The sequence below is a fragment of the Juglans regia genome, chromosome 5, assembly GCF_001411555.2.
Source record: "Juglans regia cultivar Chandler chromosome 5, Walnut 2.0, whole genome shotgun sequence".
In the NCBI taxonomy this organism is placed as follows: Eukaryota; Viridiplantae; Streptophyta; class Magnoliopsida; order Fagales; family Juglandaceae; genus Juglans; species Juglans regia.
The window spans coordinates 20414765-20427093 of NC_049905.1; the positions used below are offsets into that span (position 1 = coordinate 20414765).

Below are 12329 nucleotides of genomic sequence, written 5' to 3' on the forward strand. Positions count from 1 at the left end.
AAAACATACCGAGAGACAAAGAGGAGGCGTGTGATGGCTAGGGGTGGCTTGGAGTGGCTTGTGATGAACTTAATGCAGGTGGTAATGGCGTGGAGAAGCTGATGGCTTGTGGAGGAGTCGTGCCAAACGGAAGGGTTGTGCTCTGTTTTCGGGGGCCAAAACAGAGATGATTCTAGCTTACAAAGGAGGCCTCTGGAGGCGCTGGGCGATTCGTGAGGTGGAGTAGTGGCACACAGCTAGGTGGGCTTCCGTTTATGCAGCGACGTGAGGCTTGGGGGATGGTGGTGCAGGAGCCGTGTGGAGGAGCTGAGTGGTCTCGTGGGATGAGGAGATGTCGTATGTTAGGCTATGGCTGTGGCAATGTGCTGGGCTCGATTGTGGCAGTGGCAGTGCTGCAGTAGCCGTGCGGAGGAGCTGATATGAATCCGCGGGAAATGAATCTCTTGAACCCAAAATCAATTTGAAAATTCACCCAAACCAAAATCAAATCAATGGATGGAGAATCTAAGACCAGTTGAGAACTCGTTTCAAGAACTTAGATTATATTAAAATTTAGATCTGTTGAAAAACCCGTCTCAAAAATCCAGATTAGAAGGTGGAACGCTACAAAATTTTGATTTACCTTTGATAAGTTCAAAAGTTCATTTAAGAATAAAAGGAGATAAACTCAACTCACAATAAATAAATTTATCAAATTTCATAAACTAATTAAAATGAGGCTAGAAAGAGTATTTAAACCAAAACTTAATTAAAATCCTAACCAAAATAAAGACTTTTCTTCCAAAACTACTCATGAATGAATAGTATCACAGCTACAATACCACGGCTATAGTAACTCAGCTACAGTACTTCTTTAGACTCTAGTTCTTAAAAAGTAACTTTCTAAATAAGTCATTGGTCAAAATACAAGGCTTTCCCAAAAATCCTAGCTTAAAAAAAATAAAATATATGTAGGCCAAGCATCCTCAAGCCTAATTATTCTAGACTAATTCCTATAACTAATAAAATAAGTCCCTTTAATGAAATAAACAAGTCCAAGGTCTTCAATCACATAATCATAATAATATGCTCTAATTTATATTGCACTCTTTCATAGCTTGTATGACGTGGATGATCATTGGATTTCCTTCTCTCAAGCTCATCTTGAATATTCGACTCTTGCTAGACTCATTCCAAGTGAATTGTACCAATCATTACATTGCTTCATTGATCTTCTTAATTCTTGATATTGTAATTGGCCTATCTGAAACTTGCAAAGTATCTTTAAGTTGAACTGAGTTGAATTTAGATGATAAAATATTGTTAGAATATTATTTTTTAATATTATTATTTTAAGATTTGAAAAAGTTGAATTATTTATTATATTTTACGTTAAAATTTAAAAATTTATAATAATAAGTTGAGATGAGTTTAGGAATTAAATCAAGTGTAAAGATTATGCCCACCTTGATTTCCACAAGGAGCTGAGTGGCAGTGGTGCAGGAGCCGTGCGGAGGAGCTGAGTGGTCTCGTGGGATGAGCAGGAGATGCCGTATGCTGGGCTCGATCGTGGCAGTGGCAACGCCGTATGTTCTATGTACGAAGCAAACTCGGGAAGCTCGTCCGCGCAAGGGAGAGCAGAAGGTAGGAAAATAAAAAGAAATTTTATTTGAAATATTTAAATGGGACTGCATGTGCAAGTCTTTTATTAAATATAAAAAAATATAATTATAATAAGGATATTATTATAATTTTAAAAAAATTTAAAAATAAAATTAACTAGACTTACAATATAATTCCAATTTAAAGACTATACGTAATATTGCTCGAAAATAAAAAAAAATTAAAAAATTAAACATAATGATTCATTAAAAGAGAAAAAAACAACTGGGAAGCAAATTAAACAGGGTAGAAATTAAACATAAGAGAACTCCCAATGGATATTCTATAATGCATTTTTCTTCAAAATATAAAGAAATGTTCTTAAAGTTGTCTTTCATTGAATCTTCTATTTTTTAAAAAATTTACATTTTATTACAGGGAAGCCTCTACATCTGGAGGAAGCTGTTCATGCTTGTAAACTTTTTTAATTAATTACCCACGTATCTAGAGAAACCTGATGGAAATCACAAGTGTTGGAATATGCTTGCCTGTTGATAATTTCACAAATCGTCAGATTGCTCTAAGCAAGTACTGTTGGAATGGTGATATTTTTAATAATGTGGATATCAATTATTTATGGTGATATTTTAATAAAATTGAGTCTTACATATCACTTATTCAATAAAATGACAATTATCGATAATAGATATTCTCATAATATACTTTGAAGATATTTTCATTATATAATCTATTTTTTGAATTAATTTCTATTTTGGTTTAACTTATAAATTTAGATTAATATAAAATAATACATAATTATATGATATTGTATATAGGGAGATATTATAAATATCAAAAGATATGAGTATATTATTGGTAGTTAGATAAAATATTTGAAATGAATAAAAAAGATTAAAAAGTATAATATTTAAATGATACGAAGAAAAAATAGATAAACTGACGTATGGTATATTGTAAAAGTTAATATGTAAAATAGAAAAAGTAGATTTTGGTAATGTATTTTAAAGGATAGGATGAAGAAACTATTGAGAGTGCTCTAATGATTAACTAAAAGAGGAAAAACAACTAGGGAAGCTCGTCCGCACATGGGAGAGTAGTAGGTAGATAACCGCAATTAATTTATTCAATGTGTTCCAAAGTATTATTGGTGGCGTTTAAATAAATGCTGCCAATTTATATGATGTGCCAGTAATAGTCATGTAGTGGTATTTAAATAAACGTCGTTAATTTATTTAATGTATCGCCAACATAATATTGGTGGCATTTAAATAAAGGCCGCCAATTTATATGATGCGCCGCCAATGTAATAGCAATGGCGTTTATTGTAACGCCACTATATTAATTAGTGGTGACGTTTATCTAAACACCATTAAGTTATTCAATGTGTCGTCAACATACTATTGATGACATTTAAATACATGCCGCTAATTTATATGATGTGCCGGCAAAATAGTAAAAGCGACGTTTGCGGTAACGCCACTATTTTATGCAATGGAATGACAACAAACTAATAGCGGCGTTTCGATAATATCGTTAATTTAAAAAAGCAGGTAGTATTTAACGAGGTGCCGCTAAATTGTATACAAACGCCACTAATAAAATTTTCAAGTATCAGCATATAAAAAAATACAGATATATGAAAATAGCGACCACCCATTATCAACAGCTAGTTATGCCAGCAACACCGACGTTTTGTTGGACAGGTGCCGACGCTTACCGAGCGCCGAGAATCCTTGGTTTTTTTATAGTGTGATTATTCAAAAATATTACTGTAAATAAAGCCAAAGAAATGGTAAGAAAATTTAGACAAGCTTCTATCACTTTTGCTACATTAATGCTGCATTTATGCTCGGATCAGTTTTTGACTTTCCAACTTACAAATTCCAATAGAATATTCATTAAGGGGGGCAGAAGAAAGTTTTGGCCTTCAACAAACGTGGTTAATTAATTAAGCTTTATTATTCATCATCTCTATATATTATATTTATATTAATTTTATTAATTTTATTCTTTCTAAAATAATTAAATTTTTCTATTCATTATCTATATACCACATATTTGATAAGAGAAAAAAAATTAAAAAATTATGTGTTGTGTGATGTGTGGATGATGGATTTTTTTTAATTGAATAATACTATATACAGTCATAAAATATATAAGTATTGTGTACTTATTTAGAAAAAGAGTCAGGTTCACTATTAAAAATTTAATTTTTTCATATGTATTTCATATTTATTTACTTTTTTATAAAATGAGTCCGTGCACTCTATAACTATAGATATGATTTCTTCTTTTTTTTCTAAAACAAAGAATTTTAACCTAAAATAATCAGGTTTTGGATTTTTCAAATTTTCTACAAATTATAATTTTAATATTATTTCCCTTTTAGATTTTGTTGGTTAAATAATTATTTGGAAATTCATAGTAATGTGTGATTGTTTTCCTTTGATCTTGTTTAATTGTTTCTAAGATATTTTAATAATGAAAAATTCTATTCATCATCTCTACACACCACACATCACACTTTTTTTCCTTGATATATATATATATATATAGTATATGAATGATGATTAGAAAAATTCAATGAAAAATTCATCATGAGATGGAAAAAATCTTGGCTTGGTCCGTCCAAGTATTTGAAAAGTTGTGGATAAGATCAAGTACACATGACAGTGTTTGTCCTAGTCTTTGAGAGCATTAATTTTGAATTGATCATCTTATTCTTTAAATTTTAACTAATATATACTTTTTTCATTTTTAACTAATCATTCAAAATTTAAAGTCTACATTAGATTAGTTATCACACTTTCTATAATAATAATTTTCTTTATAATTAATTTTTATTTTTTAATTACTTGTTTATTATATTTTCATAATTTTCAATAACTTCCAACAATTATATTCATTTCCATTACAATCTCAAACATGGACTGCGCAAAAGAAAAAAAAAAAAAATTGCCCATTTCCTCTCTTGTCTATTGGATTGTTAGGTACATGTATAGGATTGAAAAGCTATGAATTAGTCGACGCTGCTCTTGATCATGAATGTATGCTATCTTTGCAGGCTTATACACAGCCACACACACATACAAGGTTTACATGTCAGACAGATCATTTAATTCCTAGTTGGATCTTATTTTTGCGATGAAGAGTATACAGTATATACCGCACAATCAAACAGCTAGCGCGCTCGATCATCATCCACGACGCCTGAAAAACACATCAGAACATCTCAACTTATTCCGAACGGAAAACTCTTCTCGAATTAAAACAGTGTATTGATGCTATCAGGGCTGTTTTGATGTGTTCTCATATACGATAAAATGCCTTACCGACAGTTACTTTTTATTTTTTTAAGGGACTGTTTCTATTACACGGATGTAATGATTGTTTATAAACTTTTTGCTTTTTGCTTTTTGCACGGTTGCTTTCTCAAGACATTTCCCTTCAATATGCCTTGTTTACTTCTCCAGGGGTTGTGTTCACAGACCCAGAAGGTAATCGTGAGTACCAGAACCTTTTTGATGCATTGTTGGATGCTCAGTACTCTGCTCTTGAGAAAGCTGGTGCACCTAATCTGCAAATCGTTGTATCAGAGAGCGGTTGGCCATCAGAAGGGGGTGATGCAGCAAGCGTAGAAAATGCAGGCACTTTCTACAAGAATTTGATTAATCATGTGAAGAATGGGACTCCAAAGAGGCCTGGACAAGCAATAGAAACTTATTTGTTTGCCATGTTTGATGAAAACCAGAAGAATCCTCCAGGAATTGAGAGACATTTTGGTCTCTTCTCCCCGAGCCAACAACCCAAGTACCAAATCAGTTTCGGTAAATCAGAACAGTTTTGGCGATGCCAATATATATTGCTCTAAATAACCGTGTCTTGATGCTATGTATTCAATAATCTAAATGTTCCGTTTCACAATTACTCTTTTAATGAATAAATAAGTTGTCTACTACATGCCCACGAGTTCATATCTTTGTGCAGTATCTTGACAAAAATAAAAATAAAAAACAGACAGATCAAAAAGATACTATGAAGTTATGAACTACTAATTTTGTGTAGAATCATTATTTGTCTTAAAAGTTTAAACAGATTGGAAGAGGTAGATTTAACTGTAACGCCCCAGTTCTACACGGGTCGGAGAGTTACTTCCTAACACTTAAACTCACATTTCAACAATATAAAAAAAAGACTCCAAATTCCCAATATCATATAGAAAATTCGATTCAATATAATTTCCTCAATATAACCAATTTTCTAAAATGTCAAGTCATCATAATACAATAAAATTTCTTAATAAAAATCGATAATACTCATAAAAAACTTTCTATGCTTAAACCACTATACTTAATTCATCTCACCCAATGCCTCATAATCTTGATCCTCAGTTGAACCATCAAAATATTTTAAAAATATTATGGAGATAAATGGTGAGTTATCAACAACTCAATAAGTAGAGAATATATACTAGCATGTAGATATGAGCATTTATAAAGTTCGGTATGCAGAACAAATAATTTACTTTCAGAATGCAGAAACAACATATTTAATTTCGAAATGCATAAACAAAACTTGGTACAAAACATTGGAGCAAAATTTTCAGAAAAACAACTTATTCTCAAAAAGAAAATCATTCGGCATTTCCAAACTAAAACATTATATTCATATCATTTCATAGCATCACATCGGGACAAATACCATGTTTAACCCCCGTGGTAGGGTTATAAACCACGATTATACCAGTAGCTGGGCCGTATATCATGTTTCACCCCATGGTAGGGTTATAAACCACCATTATACCCGTGGCTGGGTTTTAACAAAAAACAGAACATATATCATCGGAATCAGATCACAATCATATACAGAATCAGAACTTCATGCGAAGGTTTCAGATGACATACCATATCAAAACAAAACACTGAATAGCTTTAGATCACTTCACATGTTCGAAATAAACAGAATCAAAATATTTTCATTTATTCATAACAATAACTTTTAGATTTTCATATTCGCTCTTTTGCATAGTTCAGAAATAAGATGTACAAAATTAGCTCATGTCTACACCAGTCATGACAGAAAAATAATTTCTCTTATATTGAATTTATGCATATGCAGAATAAACATTTGAGGTTATTTTCAGATCATTTCTTTTCAAAAACAAATATGCTTATTTTCAAATTCAACCTCATTTCATTTCTTTTATGCAAAATTAGTATATAAACCCCGCTTACCTGGACTTTTTAGCTTTTCAAAAATTTTCCTCAACAATGCCGAACAAATATAAATCATTACCTATAAAAAAATAATCATGTAAATTTCATAAATTTCTACATCCTTCGTAATTAAACCAAAAAAAATATTTAAATAATCTACTTTAATTCCTCAAACCCTAACATCTTTGAAACCTTAAGATCTCATTACTCTAAAAATTCTAATTTTCCCATCAACTCTCCAAATTATGACTGTGATTATACTGTAAAATATCTCCAACAGTCACACATCTAAACTCTCTAAGTTTAATCGCAACAATAACATCATAATTAAGAAACTCTGTGTTACCAATTAGGGCCTATATGTAATTTACTATTTAGGGCTTAAAAATCTAACAACAGAAAAACATAAAATTAAAAATTAAAAAAAAAAAGGGAGAGACTAGAGGTCTTACGAGCAGAGTGTGCATGCGACGTGAGTCGTGGGTTCGACCGTGGACCTCCGGCGTGGGTGAGCGGCGATGGATGTTTTGGTTGGCAGAGTACGAAAATGATAGAGAGGGAGAGAGAGAGTAAGCTGAGAGAATACGGTGAAAAAAAAATGAGGGAGAGACGGAGAGACTACGGCTTGCGGAAGGGGAGAGATAGCTCACCGTGGGATAGCGAGGAGGCGTGCGACCGGTCGGGAGCTAAGTGCGGTGACTTCCGACGTGTAACGTGACTGAAAAATCGAGGGGCACGGGAAGAGTGAGAGGCCGACGGAGGGGAGCTCAATGGAGAACTTTGGCAAGAATCTGCTCTGTTTTTGGCTGCATACAACATATGAGTATGGGGCTTGGTGGTGCACAACAACAAATAGGAGGAGCTGTGCAGTGGCTACGGTTTCGCGTGGCTGGGCAGCGGCTAAGCAGGAGTGTTATGATGCAAACGTTGAACGTGGTTAAGTCGTTGCTGTGGGAGGTTTGTGCATCAACTGTAGGCTGTGACCGTGAGGGAAAGATGTGGGTTGTTGGATTCGACGATGGTGGTGATGGTGCGACGGCGGTTTGCTTGGCTTAGAACAGAGGGTTGCAACTGGAGGTGTTTCAGGGCAGAGCTCGGAGGCCTCGACCGTATGAGGTGGTGTCTTGCATGATCACAGTAGATTCATCCATGGACTGACCGTGCGTGGGCTGGGAGATGCGAGGCAACTTGCCATTTTAGGGACTTGGTGGTTATGAAAGATGAAACAAAGTATCAGAGGGTGGGAAAACCGGGTTGTGTGCGTGAGTTTGGTGCTGCATGGACGTGGAGACATGAGGGAGATAACGTGCAGCAGCCCTAACTTATCAAACTGATGAACTGCTATACGTGAGTATATAAACATCTATTACACAATTGTTGTCGTAAATGTAATGGGATAGGAATGTTCATCCCGTGGAGAAAACAGACGCGAAGAGCAACCCTAGTTGAGGGAAGTTCTACGCGTATGAGAAGACGCATGCATGACACGATCTCACCGGCTTGGGCTTTAGGGCTCTATAATAAATAAAATAAAATGAATTAAAAATCCCACTTGTTTCATAAAATATTAACTGAATTAAATCTAAATATCAAACCTAATAAAAAATCCATAATCCATCAATAAAAAAAAAAAAAAAATTGTACACAAGTTTTGTGTTGGGCCCGGGTGTTACATTAATTATTTGTATTATATTCTTATACGTTGCATGAACAGAAGTCCTATAGGCTTGCCTGGTGGCCGATATCCTACCACCAAGTTGAGTCATGGTCTCCCTAAATCACTCTCCATTCACGTGAAATAGATAGTATTATTTAGCATAAAACATAGAATATTTTAGTCAATTTACTTATCAATATGATGTGAAATGACTAATATGGTGGGATCCTATTCCTTCTCGAACACAGCTTTAGGATTATCCAAACCTTATTATAAATCCCTTTCATAAAAGTAATACATTGTATAATTTTTTAATATGATATATAAATGAATATTCATCTTATTTACAAATCAAGTGGCTGATGGTGGTTATATGAATGATAGGTACGTGTTATATACCCACGTCTAGGATCTTAATTAATCCTTTTTATATCATATGTATATGAAATAGTGATACCAAAGATCGATCCATTAATCCACCTTGTTTGTTGGGTTAATTGATCTTGTGGCTAAAACATTTCTCTTTTAAGATTTTAGCAGCCAAAGAGACACATGCAGGGATTAGCATCATAGATTGATATTACCTCCAATAACATCCATTAATTTTTGCAACCAAGTTTATGAAAATCACTGGATGATCAGCATCGATCTATTAATTTGAAACTAATTAAGATGCATGCTTGCTGCCTTTGTTTACTTATAATATATCTTCCTAGACTTGTCGGCCAACAATGCTTCATGTTCCTCTCTTATGCTGTTGTATTTCTTGATCAAGCTCTTCAGCACTTCCATTTGCTCCTCTGGAACTTTTTTCTTTCCTAATTCCAGACGATGCTTAGTTGCTTCAATTTGTCTTTTTAGCTCTTGAATCTTAAAGTTTTTCTGCTCAAGCTCTTTCCTTAGGGCCTCCAACTCCGATGCATTTCCTGCTAATATATTCATAAATTTCTACGCGTTGGAAGTTAAAAATGTCACGGGCAAAAAGTTTTCAGTAGTCCCTATCTTTTTATTTGGAGAGACTTAATTCATATAATTCGACAAACAAAAAAAACATAAAAATGTTGTTTATTATGTTCTTTTAATGATCTGTACATTATTGAAGTTTATTAGCAAACGATTTTATAAGTATTAAGGGTGGGTGGTGGCTCACTCGCACATAAGGGTGTAGTCGGTCCAGTCCAATTCGGTTCAAGGGAGTCACGGATCGAAAATTTAGGTCCATCATTTTTACTGGACCAAACAGTTAGCTGTCAATCTAGTCAGTCCAATTCGGTCTATGAACATTTTTTTCATTGTATATATATATGATTAATGAAATTAAGTAATTTATTTAATATTTTATATATGGTTAATGAATATTAAATAATTTATTATACTTATGGTCAATGGTGATCCATTGAATAAAAAGTATATAATTAACTTATATAACTATTATATAAAATGATATATTATATATATAATATTTAAAAATATATATATACATTTGGTGGGTCTCGACCCGGACGGACCAAACCATGCAGTCTGGTCCAATCCTCTTACAATCCTACTCACACCCGCTCTGCTTGCCCCATCCACATGTCCCACTGGAGGATAGGCAAGCAACCCGCCTAACCTAAGTATACCCATGATCTGCTCCTCTAGGGGGAAGGCATGCAACATGTTTGTCTAGGTAGATATGTGTGACATTGTCTCTTTTCTTCTCGTAAAACAAGTAGGATTAAAAATTAAAATAGAATGGGAAGAAAGATGAAAAGAGTACCTGAAGAAGAAGTACTTGAACCATCACCTTGCATGAGTTTTAGTTTCTGACGATAAGATTAAAGAAAAAAGTTCAATCAGAAGCACAATGTATATATGATATCCTTGGAGAGGTTTATATAACTTAATGTGAGTTGATATTATATAAAGAAAGGAAAACACATAAAATAATAAAAATATTATGGGGATGTCATGTATTATTAATAGAGTAATGTTATATGTATTTACAATTTTATTTATAAGACTTATTTTAATAATTTTCTTTTGAATTTTAAATTTTATAATTTTCAATTGATATGTGAAAAAGTAATTTTTTTTGTGAGTTTTCTTAACATTTTTTTTTTTTTTTTATTATTGACAGAGGCGTGTCCTCCGTCGTGTCAAGCTGGCTATTTCCGATGGCCACGTGTGTTTGGCATGTCAACCTACCTAGGGACCTCCGTTTAGACAAGTCATGATACCATTAAAATATAGCAATTAACATTAAAGAGAGGAAAAAAGACAGACAAAAGAGAAGGCATAGGATTGAGAAAAGAAAACAGAGATGAACGCATTTCTGAAATCAATCGAAGTTTAAAAAATCCGATCACCAACACTACTAAGATAATTTGCTGACCTTACCTTGTTACTTTCCCCTCCAGGCACAGCACCCTCTTCCATCTCTCTCTCTCTCTCTCTCTCTCTCTGTGGTGGCACCTGCAATGCGATCTGTGAAGTATGGTCATGAGTCATGACCATAAAAGTTGAAGGAGTTATACACGAAATGAGCTGAAATATAGCCTGGTGGCAATACTACAAAACGTACCTTGTAGCTAAGCAAGCCAAGACAAAAGCCATGATGATGGTGATGATGATGCAGGGCATCTTTCTCTGGTGGAAAAGGGATCTCCTCTGTTAATTTTGGTGCATGGATTTGCTAACAATTGATGGGGGAATCTCTTTCTCTTTTACTCACTCGACCTCCCTTCTTCTATCTCCATTCTCCAGTCGGGCAATCAGAATATATCTGCTGCATGCACCATGTTTTTCGACAGACATGCTTGCATATGTCTGATTCAACTTTGGGTCATTACTACTTTGTTTCATTTGGGGAAAAAGCAAGGCCATTTCTGGGACTTTGGAACCACCAATTTGTGAACTTGAAAGGGCTATTGAGAATAGATTTTTCATATAAAAAAAAAAAACAGAATAAAAAATGATTGGCAAAGACCCAAAGCAATGGATGACTTTCAGGCAAAGAGCCTTGGCAAAAAACAGGAGCAACTCTTCATGAGGATCATTGCAGCGGACCATACCATGAATTATCAAAGACCCACTTTTGCCTTCGTCTTGTAAATGCAGTTTAGCTGAAAATGGGTTAAGATGCCACTTTTTCCCATTTCAGCATTCATGATTTTGAGTGAAATATACTAACAGCTCTCTCCTTTCCTCCCAAAGCCGATTGTTTTGAAGCCCTTCAAATCCTCCCCTCTTTCCCCCTTTTTATAATCAAAAACCCTATGTGCTGTTGGTTTTTGTGTATTATTTTGGGCGCTTCATTCATGTGATTAATTACGTTATTTTTGTTAATATAAAATAACTGTTTAGATCAATCATATCATACAATAAATATGCAAAAGTAGCTGAATGTGACAGAACCCTTTTTTAATAGAGTTATGGGTCTTTGGGAGCTTCATTTGGGTTTGAAGAAGACCTCTCTATGCTTTGAACTGAATTTGGGTTACAATTTTTGAGCTGCAACCCAATCCAACCTAAGCTTGAATAACCCCAGCACAAAATCGTGAAAGTCCGAATTGGACTCGGGTTAGGTCCGAGATAACTTTAGCCTTTACACGTCTAGGAACACAACATATTCTGGGTTTCTTTTTCTTCGTCTCTTTTTTTTTTTTTTTTTTCATCTAGGAAAGACAAATAAAGAAATAGTTTGAACCAACAATATAAATAAATATTAGTTTTCAAAAGATAAAAAATAAAAAATAAATTAAATAACCTTCTTTGGCATCCATAAATCTAAAAAACCACTACCAATTGACAATCAATTAAAAGAATTACAAAATTAATCTCCAAAATTATTATTTTTTAAAGTAAGAAAATCT

General features: G+C 33.8%; 2 protein-coding genes across 2 annotated transcripts; one reads left to right on the top strand and one right to left on the bottom strand.

Annotated features, from left to right (window-relative positions):
• The first annotated feature begins 1526 nt into the window (after positions 1–1526).
• Positions 1527–5473, top strand: LOC118348460 (glucan endo-1,3-beta-glucosidase, acidic-like). Its single transcript, XM_035690092.1, has 2 exons — positions 1527–1623; positions 5040–5473. The coding sequence occupies exons 1-2, from the start codon at positions 1527–1529 to the stop codon at positions 5471–5473; spliced, it is 531 nt and encodes a 176-aa protein (XP_035545985.1).
• Positions 5474–9119: 3646 nt separating this feature from the next.
• LOC118348522 lies at positions 9120–11659 on the bottom strand. Its single transcript, XM_035690424.1, has 3 exons — positions 10855–11659; positions 10235–10280; positions 9120–9401 (listed from the first exon to the last, which is right to left on the bottom strand). Exons 1-3 carry the CDS (start codon positions 10969–10971, stop codon positions 9169–9171), a joined length of 396 nt encoding a protein of 131 aa, XP_035546317.1. The 5' UTR covers positions 10972–11659; the 3' UTR covers positions 9120–9168.
• Positions 11660–12329: the final 670 nt, after the last annotated feature.